We start from the raw sequence: 19,305 nt of genomic DNA on the forward strand, positions 1-19,305 counted from the left end.
TGTTTCCCAACTTCGGATAGAGTTGGGATTTTCCAACATTTATTTAAAAGGCCACCAGAAAGCCCTGAATCAGTCTGTTGTTTGAAAACTGCTGTTCCCGATGTCAGCACCTGTCAGCTGCGAAACTTAGCACGATTTAAAAAAAAACCTGACCTATCACAAAGCTGCTGTGCTGAGCGCTCCCACTCCCTGCAACTGTGAGAGAGAGGGTGGGGGAACAGAGAGGGGTGGGGGGGACAGAGAGAGAGTGAAAGTGAGAAGGGGGCAGAGAGCGAGGGGGGGACAGAGAGGGGGGGAAAGAGAGGGGGGCAGAGAGAAAGAGAGAGGGGGAAGAGAGAAGAGGGGGAAAGAGGGAGGGAAAGAGGGAGAGAAAGAGAGGGAGAGAGAGTGATCAAAATCACTCCTGACAGATGGACATCTATCTGGAATACTCCACATCGCTACAAGAAGTGTGCAGGCAAACACTGACTACTTGTGCAAGCAAATAAATGCCAGGTATCTCACTAAATCAGTGTCCAACATAGTGGAGAAAGTAAGTGAATAAATTAATCTTCTCATTTAAAGCTTCTTCACAAAAATGCACTTTCATTGTTGTTTTAATAAATAGCAAGATAAATTTTTAATGTTTCCAAAACTGTCTCACTGCCCCCCCCCCCCATGTAAGACAAAAATTGTAATGTGGCCCCCATGTGAAAAGGTTGGACAAACCTGGTATAACAGATAAAATGCAATATTAAATGGATACCTTTTCTACAGGGTGGCCCACAACAGGCTCATCGTCCACTGCCAAGATACGATCCCCAACCTTAACCCTTCCATCCTGTGGAAACAAGAATCTCTTAGTCATTAATTAATAAAGCAAATGTTGTATCTTACATATAGGTTTACAATGCATACACAGCGCAGGAACAGCCCATTCAGCCCAATCAGTCCATGCTGGCATTTATAGTCCACTCGAGCCTCCTTGCGGCTTTCCTCATCTAAATTTATCAGTGTAACCTTCCGGACAATACTTGGCATCAGGTGGCAGGACCGTATCTCCAACACAGAAGTCCTCGAAGTGGCCAACATCCCCAGCTTATACACACTACTGAGTCAGCGGCGCTTGAGATGGCTTGGCCATGTGAGCCGCATGGAAGATGGCAGGATCCCCAAAGACACATTGTACAGCGAGCTCGCCACTGGTATCAGACCCACCGGCCGTCCATGTCTCCGCTTTAAAGATGTCTGCAAATGCGACATGAAGTCCTGTGACATTGATCACAAGTCGTGAGAGTCAGTTGCCAGCGTTCGCCAGAGCTGGCGGGCAGCCATAAAGGCGGGGCTAAAGTGTGGCGAGTCGAAGAGACTTAGCAGTTGGCAGGAAAAAAGACAAAGGCGCAAGGGGAGAGCCAACTGTGTAACAGCCCCGACAAACAAATTTTTCTGCAGCACCTGTGGAAGAGTCTGTCACTCTAGAATTGGCCTTTATAGCCACTCCAGGCGCTGCTCCACAAACCACTGACCACCTCCAGGCGCTTACCCATTGTCTCTCGAGATAAGGAGGCCAAAGAACCTTCTATTCCATTCTCCTTCATACGCTTGTCTAGCCTCCCCTTAAATGCATCTATATTATTTGCTTCAACCACTCCCTGTGGGAGCAAATTCCACATTTCTCACCACACTTTGGGTAAAGAAGTTTTTTCCAAATTCCTTATTGGATTTCTTGGTGACTATCTTATATTAATGGCTTCTAGTTATGCTCTTCCCCACAAATGGAAGCATTCTCTCTGCTTCCACTCTGTCAAAACCTTTCATAATTTTAAAGACCTCTATTAGGTCACCTCTGAGCCTTATTTTTTCCAAGAGGAAAAAGGCCCAGCCTGTTCATCCTTTCCTCATCCTTGTAAATCTTCTCTGCACCCTCTCTAGTGCCTCTATATCCTTTATATAATGACAACCAGAGCTGCATGCAGTACTCTTATGTGCAGTCTAACCAAGGTTTGATTTTGATTTTAGTTTAGCATGAACTCCCTACTTTTCAGTCTATCCCTCCAGAAATAAACCCCAGTGCTTTGTTTGCCTTTTTTATGGCCTTGCTAACCTGTGTCGGAACTTTTACTTTCCAGGTAATAAATGACCTCCCAATTCTTCCTGCCAAAATGTACTACCTCATATTTATCTGTGTTGAATTTCATTTGTCAATTTTTTGTCCATTCTGCAAGTTTATTACTGTCCTCCTGTAATTTGTTGCAGTCCTCTTCAATATTGACTATTCCGCCTCCGCACACCCCCCATACCCCTCAAAAAAGAAATTTGGTGTCATCTGCAAATTTAGAAATTGTGTTTTGATTCCAAAGTCCAAATCATTAACGTAAATTGTGAACAGCAGTGCTCCCAGCACTAGTCCTGTGGAACACCACTTCCCACCTTCCATGCCTATGAATAGCTAACATTTACCCTCATTCTCAGCTTTCTCTCTTGAAGCCATCCAGCAATCCATTCTTCCACTTGTCCCGAAGGCATTTTGAAAATCCAGATAAATAACATCTACTGCATTACCATTGCTTACTCTGTTACCTCCTCAAAAATTCAATAGGATTTGACAAGATAGATTTTCCCTCTTGAACTTCATGCTGACTATTCATTATCATGTTTTTTGTTTTTCGATGCTCTTGCATTCTCTCCTTTCGTAGGGATTCCATTATTTTTCCTACCACAGATGTTAAGCTGACTGGTCTATAATTCCCTGAACATGTTCTATTCCTCTTTTTAAATATAGCTATTACATTAGGTATCCGTCAGTCCTCTGGCACTGCACTAAAATAAGAGCAAAATACTGCGGATGCTGGAACTCTGAAATGAGAACAGAAAGTGCCGGAAATACTCAGCAGGTCTGGCAGTAGAGAGAAACAGAGTTAATGTTTCAGGTCACTACATGTTTTACATGGGAAATTAGAGATAGCATTAGATCCAAGGAAGAGGCATATAAATTCGCCAGAAAAAACAACAGACCTGAGGATTGGGAGCAGTTTAGAATTCAGCAAAGGAGGACCAAGGGATTGATTAAGAAGGAGAAAATAGAGTACGAGACGAAGCTTGCGGGGAACCTATAAACTGACTGTAAAAGTTTCTATAGGTATGCGAAGAGAAAAAGATTGGTGAAGACAAGTGTAGGTGCCTTACAGTCAGAAACAGGGGAATTTATTGTGGGGAACAAAGAAATGGCTGACCAACTAAATGCATACTTTGGTTCTGTCTTCACAAAGGAGGACACAAATATCATACCAGAAATGTTGGGGAACACAGGGCTTAGTGAGAGAGAGGGACTGAAGGAAATCAGTATTAGTAGAGAAATGGTGTTGGGGAAATTGATGGGATTGAAGGCCAATAAATCCCCAGGGCCTGATGGTATGCATCCCAGAGTACTTAAGGAAGTGGTCCTAGAAATAGTGGATGCATTGGTGGTCATCTTCCAAGATTCTATAGACTCTGGAACAGTTCCTACAGATTGAAGGGTAGCTAATGTAACCCCATTATTTAAAAAGGGAGGTAGAGAGAAAGCAGGGAATTATAGACCAGTCAGCCTGACGTCAGTAGTGGGGAAAATTCTAGAGTCCATTCTCAAAGATTTTATAGCAGAGCACTTAGAGAATAGTGGTAGAATCGGGCAGAGTCAGCATGGATTTACGAAAGGAAAATCATGCTTGACAAATCTACTAGGATTATTCGAGGATGTAACCAGTAGAGTTGATGAGGGGGAGCCAGTGGATGTGGTTTATTTGGACTTTCAGAAGGTTTTCGACAAAGTCCCACATAAAAGATTAGCGTGTAAAATTAAAGCGCATGGGATTGGGGGTAGTGTATTGCGATGGATAGAAAATTGGTTGGCAGACAGGAAACAAAGAGTAGGGATAAATGGGTCTTTTTCCAAATGGCAGGCAGTGACTAGTGGGGTACCGCAGGGATCAGTGCTAGGACCCCTGCTATCCACAATATATATTAATGATTTAGATGAGGGAACTAAAAGTAATATCTCCAAATTTGCAGATGACACAAAACTGGGTGGGAGGGTGAGTTATGAGGAGGATGCAGAGAGGTTTCAGGGTGATTTGGACAAGTTGAGTGAGTGGGCAAATGCATGGCAGATGCAGTATAATGTGGATAAATGTGAGGCTATCCACTTTGGTAGCAAAAACAGGAAGATAGATTATTATCTGAACGGCGATAACCTGAGAGAGGGGAATATGCAGCGAGACCTGGGTGTTCTCGTACACCAGTCGCTGAAGGCAAGCAAGCAGGTGCAACAGGCAGTAAAAAAGGCAAATGGTATGTTGGCCTTCACAGTGAGAGGATTTGAGTACAGGAGCAGGGATGTCTTGCTGCAATTATACAGGCCTTGGTGAGGCCACACCTGGAATATTGTGTGTAGTTTTGGTCTCCTTATCTGAGGAAGGATGTTCTTACTATAGAGGGAGTGCAGCGAAGGTTTACCAGACTGATTTCTGGGATGGCGGGACTGATGTATGAGGAGAGATTGAGTCGGTTAGGATTATATCCGCTGGAGTTTATAAGTGTGAGGGGAGATCTCATAGAAACCTATAAAATTCTAACAGAACTTGACAGGATAGATGCAGGAAGGATGTTTCCGATGGTTTGGGAGTCCAGAACCAGAGGTCATAGTCTAAGGATACGGGGTAAACCTTTCAGGACTGAGATGAGGAGAAATTTCTTCACCCAGAGAGTGGTGGGCCTGTGGAATTCGCTATCACAGTAAGCAGTTGAGGCCAAAACATTGTATGTTTTCAAGAAGGAGTTAGATATAGCTCTTGGGTGTAAAGGGATCAAAGGGTATGGGGCAAAAGCGGGAACAAGTTACTGAGTTGGATGATCAGCCATGATCATAATGAATGGCGGAGCAGGCTCGAAGGGTCGAATGGCCTACTCCTGCTCCTATTTTCTATTTTTCTATGTTTTATTAACAAATTATTAAATATTTGTAGTAATGCTTATGCTATCTCTTCCCTAGATTCTTTAAAAATGCGTGGATGCAAAATGCAATCTATCTGGACCAGGAGTTTGATTAGTTAATTTAATACATCCCCTTTTTTATTTGAAATGCACTTATTGCTTATCTCATCATTCAATGTCATGCCCACCTGTTCCATCTCTGTGGTAAACAGCGAAGCAAAATATTTTTGCCATCTCTGTTACCTGTGGTAGTATCCTGTCTATCCCTTAATGGCCCCTATTCCCATCCTAGCCTTCCTTTTTTACTGATGTGCCTGTTAAATATCTTACTATTTTGTTTTATGTGATAAATTAACTTCAGTTCCTTTTAGCCTTTCTAATTGTTTTTGATTTCTCCTGAGCTCTTTGCATTCTCTCTTGCCATGTGCTCCTCTGCTGTCTATGTACTCATGTATGCCTCTTTCCTTACCCTCAATGGTCCCCTTTATTCATCCATGGAGTCTTGTTAGTGTTTACAACAAATCATATACTTTTTGTTTAAAACTCAGTTCAGTTCATAACTATAATGAGCGCAGGATACGACAAGCAGCCAATGCTTCAAAACAAAAATTCCACATTGATGAAACTATGTATACACAATGCTCGCTATCAGCAGTCTTTTAGTCACCACTATCTGGGAATTTTGTCTGTGCAGTATAGCAATATATATATATATATATATATATATGTATCAGTGAATCAGTGGATCGATTATTTTTAAAAACAGGTTAATTAATACATTTTCAACTGAGTTAGATGGTTGTGAGTTCAAGTCCCTATCCAGAGACTTGAACACAAAATCTGGGCTGGTACCTTAGTGCTGTATTGAGACAGTGCTGCACTGTTGGAGGATGTAAAAGATCCCATGGCTCTATTTCAAAGAGCAAGGAAGCTTGCCAATATTTATCCCTCAACCAGCATCACTAAAGCAGATTATCTAATCATTATCTCATTACTGTTTGTGGGACCTTGCTGTGCTCAATTTGGCTACCCATTTCCTACATTAAAACTGGGTACACTTCAAAAATACTTAATTGGCTGTAAAGTGCTTTAGGCTGTCCTGAAGGGTGCTATATAAATGTTAAGTTCTTTCTTTCTAACTTACCTTTGATGCTGTACCATTTTCTGTTAGACTTTTAATAACCACGCCATCATGTGTACTCTCTTCACTAATGGCAATTCCAAGTCCACCTTGATCCTACACAAATAAAAACAGCAAACTTGCTTAGCTACCTTATTCATATATCCAGACAAATGCACACTTAAAGTGGAACTAGAACTATTAAAGGCAGTTATTAATTTCATGAGAAATGGGTACAAAAGGACCGGCATTACCCAATCCAGGACCGACGCATCAATGCAAAGGAATAATAATGCTAAGTGGGAAATTTTCTATAGAGCAATATGAGGCAGACAACCCACTAGAATGCTGAGAAAGACTTGACAGTGAGCCAAAACATCCTGAAAAGAAATTCTCATCTGGCACTGACAATAGGCATAAAATGGAAATACAATTCATCCTATATATTTCCCAGGGGAACAAGAAATGATTTTTCAACATGGCCTCAAATTGAAAAAAAAAATGTTGAGTATAGAGGAATTTGACAGAAAGATTCAGGTAGCCAGATAGTTTTATTGTTCTGGTAACCATTTCACTGTGCCAGATCCTGATCCAGATGTCACAAGACTAATATGTCAAATCCTGGGACCGTTTTGGTTTGTTTGTACAGAGCTAGGATGTTTCAAGATCAGTTCTGTTCCAAAGGTAGTAATTTTAACCACAAAAAATGCGTTGCTTGGATATGGATGCGATGTTAAAATGTTAAAAATCTCAAACCTGACCATTTGCAGTTTTAACTGAGGCAGGAGGTGGAGGCAGGCAACCAATCCACTCCCAGGAGGTGGCTGGCCTCTTTAATATTATAATGAGGCTCTGTGCCTCATATTTAACCTGTCTCCTAGATTTAACTCTGGCTGTCTGCGTTTCCCAGGCCTTGGAAAACCCTTGGGGTAGAAGGGCGAGGACTGCTTCCTAGAAAGGTAACTGCCTTTCCAGAACTACTGGTTGGCCAGGGGAAGCAGGAGTGCTTCCTCCTGATACACCATGCTTACCTGCCTGCCATTGGACCTCTTCCACCAACCCTGGGATCAGGGATTGGACCCCTTCCAAGGGATCGGCGACTACCCCAGTAAAGATCTGGACCTACCCCCCAACCATGCTCCCACTAACCCAGCTGCAGGATCCCTAACTGTTCCTGGCCTGAGGCTTCCTCTGGAGTGTTCCCTGCCTGATTGGGAGGCAGACCTGTCAATAGGGCTGGCCTCCAGGCAGGGAACATGTTTGAAATAAAAGATATATGCTGTGGAGTCCAAGGCCCACAGCACGTCTGGCCTGAGTTTCCCAAATAAAACTGCTCTCCCCCACTCTCAAAATCAGCCTGAGTCAAGATCAGGGCCAAACAGCTGTACGCTTTGAAGCAATGCTTTATGCTAATTAGCTGGAAACATTACAAGGATGTGCCTTACAATGATTGCTTAAATCTAAATGTTCCGTCATTGGTGCAGTAGTCTGCTGAGCAGCTGATTTATTTGTCTGATAGAAGTGGACATCAGAAGTAAACAAAGCATTTCAAATTACCTTTTTATATTTACAAAATATTCTTTGATTAAATGTGTTCATATATTTTCTGTATATCCAAAAATGTGCCTCTACAATTATCTTTCCTAGAAATGAATATGAATTCCAAAGACATAGAAAATACTTCTCAATAAACTTACCTTGGTAAGTAGCACATACTGAATATTTCTAAATGAAGTAAGATCCTTTCCAGTTTGGAATAGTGATGTACTTGGCTCTTTCTTGAAAATAAAGTGAGAAAGCATAATTTCAACCAGTAATAATTAATATATTAAAACAGTTTCATTAATCTTAGAATAAAAGCTAATAATAGCACCTTTCAAATTTTTCCAAAACTCTGAAAGCATGCTTCTGAATACAATAATGGAGAATTAATGCTGTAACCATTCAGATAATAATGTTCATTATGCACTGTATGATCTCCACTCAGTGTCTGGAAAACCCCTGGCCTACTTCTTAAAGCAGGTACTTGTTGCTTCAAATGGACAAAAACTCCTTTACTTTACTTGGGACCTTCAGCGTCACATCATTTCAACTGTGCTAATTTGGCTCCATCACACTCAAAAATCCCAGAAAACCCATTATCAAAATTATGCCAATTCCTTTTCAATCAACATAAATTCACATAACAAATGTTTATGCTATCGTTGTAACGTCCTGACTTTAAATGAGCTGAACATCATCATTCAAATCAATGCAAACTGAAACCTTCTCTCTGCTAGGTTGTTCCTGCCAGCTGACTACAGAATGGCATGCAGCTATCTTGTTTGCCAGGAATGATGTGGGCTGCAAGGAAATGCAATAAGGATGAAATGGAGAAAACATATTTCTAAAAAGAAAAGCAAAATACTTCGGATGCTGGAAATCTGAAATAAAAACAAGAAATACTGGAAATACTCAGCAGGTCTGGCAGTATCTGTGGAGGGAGAAGCAGAGTTAACGTTTCAGGTCAGTGACCCTTCTTCACAACTGGCAAATATTAGAAATGTGAACGGTTTTAAGCAAGTAAAGCGGGGGTGGGGCAAGAGATAACAAAGGAGAAGGTATAGATAGGACAAGGTTACAGAGAATAACCAACCCGAAGGTCATGGAACAAAGCCAAACAATACGTCAATGGTGTGCTGAAAGACAAAGCATTAGAACAGATTGGATGTTAACGGACTGAAAACTGAACAGCCGCAAGTACAAACATGAAAAAAAACAGTGGGTAAGCAAACTGAACAAACTAAGATAAAATAAAATAAACACAAAAATAATTATATAAAAAAGAAAAAATAACGAAAAATAAAAGTAAAATGGGGGGCCCGTCATGCTCTGAAATTATTGAACTCAATGTTCAGTCCGGCAGGCTGTAGTGTGCCTAATTGGTAAATGAGATACTGTTCCTCGAGCTTGCGTTGATGTTCACTGGAACGCAGCAGCAATCCCAGGACAAAGATGTGTGCATAAGAGCAGGGGGGAGTGTTGAAATGGAAAGCAACTCTCATTCTTTTTTTATTTATAAAAGGTTGTATCGGTTTAAAAGTGCACAGGTGAGAGGGAGGAGGTTTAAAGGGGATCAAAGGGGTAAATGTTTCACACAATGAAGAGTGGGTATCTGGAATGAGCTGCCAGAGGAGGTGGTGGAGGCAGGAACAGTAGCAACATTTAAGAGGCATCCGGACTGGTACCTGAATGAGCAAGGCATAGAGGGACATGTAACTAATGCAGGCAGGTGGGATTAGTATAGATAGGCATTATGGTCAGCATGGACGCAGTGGGCCGAAGGGCCTGTTTCTATGCTGTACGACTCTATGACTCTATGCCAAATTTATTACAGAAAAAAAAAATCAACAATACATAATTTTATTTGAATAATCATAAAATTAGGAAACATTTCATTAATGCTTTTAGCTAGGATCAAATTGTAGAAGTCAGTAAAACTTCACAATGCATGCAAGAAAACAGTCGACTGAAAAAACATTTATGTGCAGGTGAACGAGAGTTCAGCTTAGCCAGTTCTCTTATCCTGGTACCCCAAGTAAAGCCAGACTTTCCCAGTAAATTTTTCAAGCCACAAGGATCTGTTTTGGGGCCACCGCTGTTTGTCATTTTTATAAATGACCTGGAAGAGGGTGTAGAAGGGTGGGTTAGTAAATTTGCGGATGACACGAAGGTCGGTGGAGTTGTGGATAGTGCCGAAGGATGTTGTAGGGTACAGAGGGACATAGATAGGCTGCAGAGCTGGGCTGAGAGATGGCAAATGGAGTTTAATGCGGAAAAGTGCGAGGTGATTCACTTTGGAAGGAGTAACAGGAATGCAGAGTACTGGGCTAATGGGAAGATTCTTGGTAGTGTAGATGAACAGAGAGATCTTGGTGTCCAGGTGCATAAATCCCTGAAGGTTGCTACCCAGGTTAATAGGGCTGTTAAGAAGGCATATGGTGTGTTAGCTTTTATTAGTAGGGGGATCGAGTTTCGGAGCCACGAGGTCATGCTGCAGCTGTACAAAACTCTGGTGAGACCGCACCTGGAGTATTACGTGCAGTTCTGGTCACCGCATTATAGGAAGGATGTGGAAGCTATGGAAAGGGTGCAGAGGAGATTTACTAGGATGTTGCCTGGTATGGAGGGAAGGTCTTACGAGGAAAGGCTGAGGGACTTGAGGTTGTTTTCGTTGGAGAGAAGGAGGAGGAGAGGTGACTTAATAGAGACATATAAGATAATCAGAGGGTTAGATAGGGTGGATAGTGAGAGTCTTTTTCCTCGGATGGTGATGGCAAACACGAGGGGACATAGCTTTAAGTTGAGGGGTGATAGATATAGGACAGATGTTAGAGGTAGTTTCTTTACTCAGAGAGTAGTAGGGGCGTGGAACGCCCTGCCTGCAGCAGTAGTAGACTCGCCAACTTTAAGGGCATTTAAGTGGTCATTGGATAGACATATGGATGAAAATGGAATAGTTTAGGTCAGATGGTTTCACAGGTCAGCGCAACATCGAGGGCCAAAGGGCCTGTACTGCGCTGTAATGTTCTAAAAAAAAAATAATCTACACAGCAAGGTTTAATTGCCTACACACCATGGTTTTATATGAATCTACAAAATCAGCATCATCAGTGAACTGAGGTACAGCTTTTTGATGGTTACAAAAGCACATATTTTCAAAAATGTGGAAAAGGGTAAGTATTTGCCAGAAGACAAAGGGAGATTATTGCAATGTGTTTAGTAATCTATACCTCTTGCTGGGCTCCTGAAGTAGTTGTGACTATTTCAGCTGATTTTACAGGGCTGACTGCCATTTGACTGACTGCATCTGTGCTTCTGGAAAAGAAATGCAAACGTCAGTGATAAAAAAAGAGAATTGAATTTATTTTGCCCTAAACCACCAAAGCAGTTCCTGCTGCCTTCAAAAATAATACATTGTGCAAGCATTCAAAGTATATTTGTAGTATGTGAAATTTTAGGTTAGTGTATATAGAATCATAGAATAGTTACAGCACAGGAGGAAGCCATTCGGCCTGTCGTGTCCATGTCGGCTCTTTGTAAGAGTAACACAGCTAGTCCCACTCCTCTGTCCTTTCCCCATACCCCTGCAATTTTTTTTATATTCAGGTAATTATCCAATTCTCCTTTGAAAGCCATAATTAAATCTGCCTCCACCATACTCAGACAGTGCATTCCCGATCCCAACGACTTGCTGCGTAAAAAAGTCATTCCTCGTATCGCTGTTAATTCTTTTGCCAATCACCTTAAATTGGTGTCCTATGGTAAACTAAATTAATATATTAAATTTATTCAAGGAAAAGAAAGGGATTTGGAGAATAGTTTTACTGCTTTGGGAAGGTGAGATGGTGAGATAGCAAGAAAGCATAACGAATAAAAAAAATATATAAAAGAAAGACAGAGATATCTGTAGAGATATTGGTGGTTAAGGATCAAAGGAAACCAAGAAGGGCATTGCCCTGGCACACACCTATTTCAAAAAACTGTGCAGAGTTCTTTACTTCTTGTATTTTTTTAATGAAAGGAAAGGTGGATTTAGGAAAAGTAGAAGACAAAAATCTTTCAGCAAGTGCATAGGAAGTATAAATTGGCACACTTAACTTGGTGAGGTCACAACACCATGGCGAGAAATGAGATCAAGGAGGGAAATAAATGATCAGCACAATATACTCTCTTTGGGATCTGAAGTAGTCCAAATTATACATTGAATGATAAAATCACATCTCATTTGGGTCAGGAGACAAGGGGGCTAAATTTGATAGCTCCTGAAAACAGGTTCAAGGATCACGATGTGCAATTAATCCATGCTGTTACGAAAGTGTTTCCACTTTAAAAAAAATGTTTTTATGAGGACTTGTGTTAAAACTGAAAAGATTCCATGGATGTGTTTTTTTTTTAAACCAAGTTCACCTACAGGACAAGATGAAAGCTACCTGTGCTGGAAGTCACCTGTGATGTGGGCTCAGAAAACATCAGAACCCTTGGTCTATGGAGGTCAGGAGGTCGACTCACTGTTTGGGGTTTGAATGTTGTTTTCAGTTGTAGTTGTGGTGTGAACTGTTTGAAGACAGTTGGTGTTTTCCTGCCAAGGTAAAAGAAACCATCCAGCTCACCTCCTTCTCTACCTTTTTGAAGAAATCCTGCCAAGATCCAGTGCGGAAAAAAAAAATCCCTGGTGCCGTATAGTTTCTGAGGAGCTAAAAAAAAATTCCTGCAATTCAAGTGTGTGCTGGCGGAAAAACCTTGATGCCACATTTCTCCTAGAAAGCCTACTAGAATAATTCTTGACAGCTTCAGAACAGACTGCTTCTTAAACGATCCTAGTGACCCATCGCCAGATGCCAGACCAAAAAAGGGACAACTGACTTCCTTCCATACCTTCTTTCTTTATTCATCAAGAATTAACAAGTATTTGGCCAAAGTGGTTTTTTTTTGTAACAGACTTCTGCAGAGTGAATTTCTGTATTTTTTCCAGTGTGTGTCTGAGAAAGCAGTTGGGGAATTTTTAAAAAAGGAGCTTTCATATTTTAATCAGTGTACCAATGCTTTGCTTTATTACTGGTTAAGTCTTGTTTTATAATAAGCTGATAATTTTGTTGTTTATTAAAGAAACCTGGTTGGTGTATTTTACACTGGGATAAAAAAATAGAGTATATGATTGACTGTATCGGTAACCGGGTAAACATTTAAATAGATGATGTGACCTGTGGATAAGTAGAACTAGAAAAGACAGTAAACTCCTCCCGCCTCGGTCGTAACAGTGCCCACTGATGAAATGCAGGCATCATGCTATCTTCGAGCTGCCTGTTAATTAGCATGATTGCTACATGCAGCCAGCGTTAACCACATTGTTCATTGGCTGCGTGCATTGGCAACAGGCCCCAAATTGTAACTTCCTAGTACCACTTAAAGCTAGCCTGCACTGCTTAAAGGGGAGGTGACTAGACCAGGTGCTGTGAATGAATTCAGAAAGTAAATCTGACCTAGGAAACAGTATAGGCTGGAGGTCAGGAAGTCCTCCAGGCACTCTCAGAAAGCAGCAGGAGCAGAAAGCTGAGGAGGTCAATGCCAGCTCTAAGAACCTGGATGCAGTGCCACAATAAGTTCAATGACCTCACACTATTGGTCAAGGTCAATGAATACATCTTCAAAAGGCATATCCTACCAACTGCACCATTAGTCTCAGACATTGCACAATTCACAACACCCCCATCACTCACCGAACAGCAATCTCTATCAATCAGGACTCATACCTAACATTCATATGCTTCACCTCACCCTCACACACTTAGCACTGCTGCAAGACTCACACCCACAGCTCACAACTTGCTCACATTGCTGGCTATTCAACTGAGACAGCCACATAACCCAAAGAGACTGCATGACAATCACTGACAAACTTATCTTTCTCTCTAGCAGGACAAGGTGGTGCATAACCAGAGGGAGACAGACACGACTACATGTTTCTAAACCCCATGGAGGAGACGGCGTTGGCCATTATTGGAACAACTACTGCTGATGCTATTGTCAGCAGTGGGGCTGAATCAACTGAAGATGATTACATCCTCATACCCAATCCTCCGTATCACATCCCACTTCATCCTCATCCCACAATCTCTTCAGACTAATACGCTGCTGATGATGTAAACATCTTTCCTCTCCTACCCCCACCACAGCCCTACCCATGAACCTTTCTTCTTTCAGATATCCCAGAAATGCAATCTGGCCAGGCAGCAGAGGAACATCACGAAGAGAGTGATGATAAAGTCACACTGTCACTTGATTTCATACTTGCAGCCGATAGATCAGAGATGGGACCTGCATGTGGGGAGAAAAGTGGGCTGCAGCTAGGGGAGGGGGCAAGGATTCAGGTGCTGGTGTACTGAAGGGTGAGGTTGCAGATGAGTTCTGCTGCAGAGGACTCAGATAAGGACCTCGATGAGGCAGATACAATGGAAGACTGATGGACATACATGACAAAATGCTTGGTGAATTGGAAAGCCTGCCAGAAAGACAGCGTTCAATATCTAGAAGCATGCAGGAGTCTGGCACCAATTTGGCACAGGGCATTGCGCAGAGCTTGGAGCCCATCCTTTCCAGAGTGGAAATAGTGGCCAATTCCAATAGCACACTTGTGGACCGAACCCGGATGCAGCTTCCACCAAAAATGTGAGTAGTGCAGTGTCAGCTCAGATTGAATTCATGCAAGATTGCTCTCATGAAAGCTCATACTGCTGCATTATGGCTGTGGATTCCAGTATTCAAAGGGACTTGCAAGGTGTCACAGCAGTTCAACATTCTTTTTTCCAACAGATCACTAGGATTGCTGAGATGTCATCCCGGGGGAGTAACAGTGGAATAGGAACATGCTGTCCTCTCTTAGAATGACAGCATTCGTGCTCCCAACCCTGCCACTCTGCCAGTGCTCTTGTTGCCTGTCCACCAGCCAGACCAGACCACTGCCACCCATGCTGAGATGGTTCAGTCTGAAACTGGGCTTTCTTGAGCCAAAGGTGCTTGAGGTCATCCTCTAAAGCCATCTGCAGTGCCCTCCACTGGAAGTCAGCATCCTTCCACCACACAGGCAACAAGGGAATGCACAAGGTTGATTAGTTTATGTTTGTGTGCAATATGGCATGATCACTATTCCAGGATCATAGTGGAATGCAAAGGTAACCCCTGACTTCTTTTCAATACTGCAAGAGGTCTTCTTAAACCCCTCTTCCTGTCTCCTCCACCCTCACCTCGAACAAATGCAGAGAACCCATGGATTTCTTTGTCACTAAGATTGAGACCAACCAATCAGCTGCCTCTGCCACTTCCCTCCCTTCCCCTGGTCCACCAGGCCAAACTTCCTCTAAGGCTCCCCCTGCCCTAGCCCTGAATTTGCATTGTTCTCTAATTTCTCTCCTGTATTCCCTCCTGCCCTCTCTGAATTCATTTTGTCCATGAGACCAATCTCCTGCTCTCTCCATCCTATCCCACTAAACTGCTGCCACTTAACTTCCTTCCCTGACTCCAATGTGAGCGGATATTGTTAACAGTTCTCTTTCCTTGGGTACTGTTTCCTTATTCTTCAAATCTGTTGTCATCATAGCTCTCTTCAAAAAAAAAATCCTTGATCATACTGTCCTTGAAAACTCAGCACCATCTTCAACCTCCCTTTTCTTGCAAAGTCCTTAAATGTGCTGTCGCCTCCCAAATTTGTGTTTATTTTTCCAGGAACTCAGTGTTTGAATCCCACCAATTAGGTTTCTGCCCTTGCCACATAACCAAAACGGTTCTTATCAAAGTCACAAATGACATCTTATGTGATTGTGACTAAGATAAACTATCTCTCCTCGTCCTTCTTGACCTGTCTGCAACCTTTGACATGGTTGATCACATCATCCTCCTCCAATGTCTCTCCACCATCGTCCAGCTAGGTGGGACTGCACTCGCCTGGTTCCATCCTTATCTAGCTAATTGTAACCAAAGAATTACCTGCAATGTCTTCTCTTCCTGCTCCTGCACCGTTATCTCTGGTGTCCCCCAAGGATCTATCCTTGGCCCCCTCCTATTTCTCATCTACATGCTGCTCCTCGGTGACATATTCCAAATACATGTCAGTTTCCACATGTTTGCTGAAGGCCAAAGATGGACCATAAATAAAGGTACCAAATTGGGGGAAGGCCGATTTCAATATGATAAAACAGAATCTGGCCAAAGTGGACTGGGAGCAGCTACTTGTAGGAAAGTCGACATCAGACCAGTGGGAGCCATTCAAAGAGGAAATTGTGAGAGTTCAGAGCCAACATGTACCCATTATGGTGAAGAGCAGGACCAACAGGCTCTGGGAACCCTGGATGTCAAGGGATATAGAGGATTGGATCTGGAAAAAAAGGAGGCTTACGGCAGATCGCAAGCGCTGAAAACAGCGGAGGCACTAGAGGAGTATAGAAAGTGTAGGGTGGCACTTAAAAAAGTAATGAGGAGAGCGAAGAGGGGACATGAAAAAACACTGGTGGGCAAGATAAAGGAAAATCCCAAGGCATTTGATAAGTATATTAAGGGTAAGAGGATAACCAGGGAAAGAGTAGGGCCCATTAGGGACCAATGTGGCAAACTTTGTGCGGAGCCGGAGGACATAGGTGAGATTTTAAATGATTACTTTTCATCAGTGTTCACTATGGAGAAGGACGATGTAGGTGTAGAGATCAGGGAGGGGGTTTGTGATATACTTGAACATATTAGCATTGAAAGGGAGGAAATATTAACTGTGGTAGCAGGCTTAAAAGTGGATAAATCCTCAGGCCCAGATGAGATGTATCCCAGGCTGTTATGTGAGGCAAGGGAGGAGATAGCAGGGGCTCTGACACAACTTTCAAATCCTCTCTGGCCACAGGAGAGGTACCGGAGAACTGGAGGACAGCGAATGTGGTACCATTACTCAAGAAGGGTAGTAGGAATAAACCAGGTAATCACAGGCCGGTGAGTCTAACATCAGTGGTTGGGAAAATACTGGAAAAAATGCTGAGGGACAGGATTAATCTCCACTTGGAGAGGCAGGGATTAATCAGGGATAGTCAGCATGGCTTGTCAAGGGGAGATCATATCTAACTAACGGATTGAATTTTTCGAGGAGGTGACTAGATGTGTCGATGAGGGTAAAGCAGTAGATGCAGTTTACATGGATTTCAGTAAGGCTTTTGATAAGGTCCCACAAGGGAGACTTTTTAAGAAGGTAAGAGCCCTTGGGATCCAGGCCAATATGGCAAATTGGGTCCAAAATTGCTTAGTGGCAGGAGGCAGAGGGTAATGGTCGAGGGTTCTTTTTGCAGTTGGAAGCCTGTGACCAGTGGTTTACCACAGAGACTGGGACCCTTGCTGTTTGTCGTGTACATTAATGATTTCAATGTGAATAAAGGAGGTATGATCTGTAGGTTCGCAGATGACACGAAAATTTGGGGTGTTGTAAATAGTGAGGAGGAAATCCGTAGATTACAGGGAGATATAGATGGGCTGGTAAGATGGGCGGAGCAGTAGCAAATGGAATTTAATCCTGAAAAGTGTGAGGTTATGCATTTTGGGAGGACTAACAAGGCAAGGGAATATACAATGGATGGTAGGAACCTTGGAAGTACAGAAGGTCAGAAGGACCTTGGTGTACTTGTCCATAAATCACTGAAGGCAGCAGCACAGGTAGATAAGGTGGTTGGGAAGACATATGGGATACTTGCCTTTATTAGCCGAGGCATAGAATATAAGAGCAGGGAGATGGAGCTATATAAAACACTAGTTAGGCCACAGCTGGAGTACTATGTACAGTTCTGGGCACCACACTATAGGAAGGATGTGATTGCACTGGAGAGGGTGCAGAGGAGATTCACTAGGATGTTGCCTGGGCTGGAGCATTTCAGCTATGAAGAGAGACTGAAAAGGCTAGGGTTGTTTTCCTTGGAGCAGAGGAGGCTGAGGGGGGACATGATTGAGGTGTACAAGATTACAAGGGGCATTGATAGGTTAGCTAGGAAGAGACTTTTTCCCTTAGCGGAGGGGTCAAGAACCAGGGGGCATAGATTTAAGCTAAGGGGCATGAGGTTTAGAAGGGATTTGAAAAAAAAAATTTTCACCCAGCGGATGGTTGGAATCTGGAACGCACTGCCTGAAGAGGTGGTGGAGGCAGGAACCCTCACAACATTTAAGAAGTATTTAGATGAGCACTTGAAACGCCATAGCATAAAAGGCTACAGGCCAAGTGCTGGAAAATGGGATTAGAATAGTTGGGTGCTGGATGGCCGGCACAGACACGATGGGCCAAAGGGCCTGTTTCTGTGCTGTATAACTCTATGACTAGGACACCCAGTTCTCCCTCACCACCTCGCAACCACTTTACTTTCTCTAAATTTCAGACTGTTTGTCCGACATCCAATCCTGGATGAGCAGGAATTTCCTTCAATAAAATATTGGGAAGACTGAAGCCATTGCCTTCAATCCCCGGCACAAACTCTGCTCCCTCGCCACCAACGCCAGCGCTCTCTCTAGCAACTGTCTGAGGCTGAGTCTGATTGTTTGCAACCTGAGCGTCATATCTGACCGAGATGAACTTTTAAGCACATATCCGCACTAAGACCACCCTACGTCCACCTTCGTTGCGTCGCCTGACTCCACCCTGCCTCAGCTCTTCTGCTGCAGAAACTCTTGATTATTCCAACGCAATCTTGGCCAACCTCCCATGTTTTACCCTCCGTAAACCTGAGGTCAGCCAAAACTTTTCTGCTTTGATCTTGAGGATTCTCAATTTCAATTGCTGCACCGAGCTGCCAAGGCCCAGGCTCCGGAATTACCACCATAATCCTTGCCGCCTTTCATCCTCTCTTTTCTGCTTTACGATGCTCCTTAAAACTGACCTCTTTGACCAAGCTTCTGGCCATTTTCCCTAATATCTCCTATGTGGCCCGGTGCCAAATTTTGTTTTACAATGCCTCGTGAAAAGCTTTGGGATATTTTATTATGTTAAAGGCACTATATAAATCCAAGTTGTTGTTGAATTCATTCATAAAATTGTTTTGAGATGTTTATTTTGTTGGTCTTTTTATTTTTGCACTGTGGCCAAGATGACAATGTGGTGGTCAGTGACGGGGGAAGGTAAGGAATGTTGATGAATGGGGAATTGGGATTGGGTTTACTGGTATCTCATTTGAATTAGTTCAACCCAGGCAGAAAAGGGTTGTCTAGATTGCTGCCTCCCTTCCTCTTCCACCTCCTCATAGTCCTGCTTGCTCAGTTCCTTGACTAATAGCTGGGGCAAGGGCTGACCCTTCATGATAGTGAGTTGGGGTAGCATGCAGCATATCACCAGGAATCTTGACAGGCAGTCTGCTGAGTACTTCAGGACTGCTCCAGAGCAGTCCAGGATGTGAAATCTTTGTCTCAATACACCAATGGTCTGCTCTATCATATTTCTTGTGGCAGCATGGCTTTCATGGTATGCAGGCTGCACATGTGCTCGTGGGTTGTGGATTGGGTAATGAGCCATGCCGTCAGCGGATAACCCTTGTCACCAAGTAGCCACCCTTTGGCTTGCCGTGGTGGTGAAATGCAGCTGCAACAGTGAACCGCCACAGAATGAAGGCATCATGACTGCTGCCAGGATACGAGGCATAGACCTGTGTGATTTGTCTCTATGGTCGCGCACCAGCTGGATGTTGAAGGAC

The 19,305-nt window shown here is 43.0% G+C and overlaps 1 protein-coding gene across 14 annotated transcripts in view; it reads right to left on the reverse strand.

Moving 5' to 3' along the window:
* The window catches only part of LOC137369472 (multiple PDZ domain protein), a 419,370-nt gene that overhangs the window by 78,948 nt on the left and 321,117 nt on the right, over window positions 1-19,305 (reverse strand). For all 14 annotated transcript variants that reach the window (XM_068030740.1, XM_068030727.1, XM_068030738.1 and 11 more), the window contains 4 exons: window positions 10,843-10,927; window positions 7,768-7,848; window positions 6,095-6,187; window positions 746-820 (listed from right to left, as the gene is read on the reverse strand). In XM_068030740.1, the coding sequence (XP_067886841.1) occupies window positions 746-820; window positions 6,095-6,187; window positions 7,768-7,848; window positions 10,843-10,927 (334 nt within the window). The remainder of the gene's footprint in view (window positions 1-745; window positions 821-6,094; window positions 6,188-7,767; window positions 7,849-10,842; window positions 10,928-19,305) is intronic.

This window comes from Heterodontus francisci, chromosome 4, assembly GCF_036365525.1.
Source record: "Heterodontus francisci isolate sHetFra1 chromosome 4, sHetFra1.hap1, whole genome shotgun sequence".
Lineage (NCBI taxonomy): Eukaryota > Metazoa > Chordata > Chondrichthyes > Heterodontiformes > Heterodontidae > Heterodontus > Heterodontus francisci.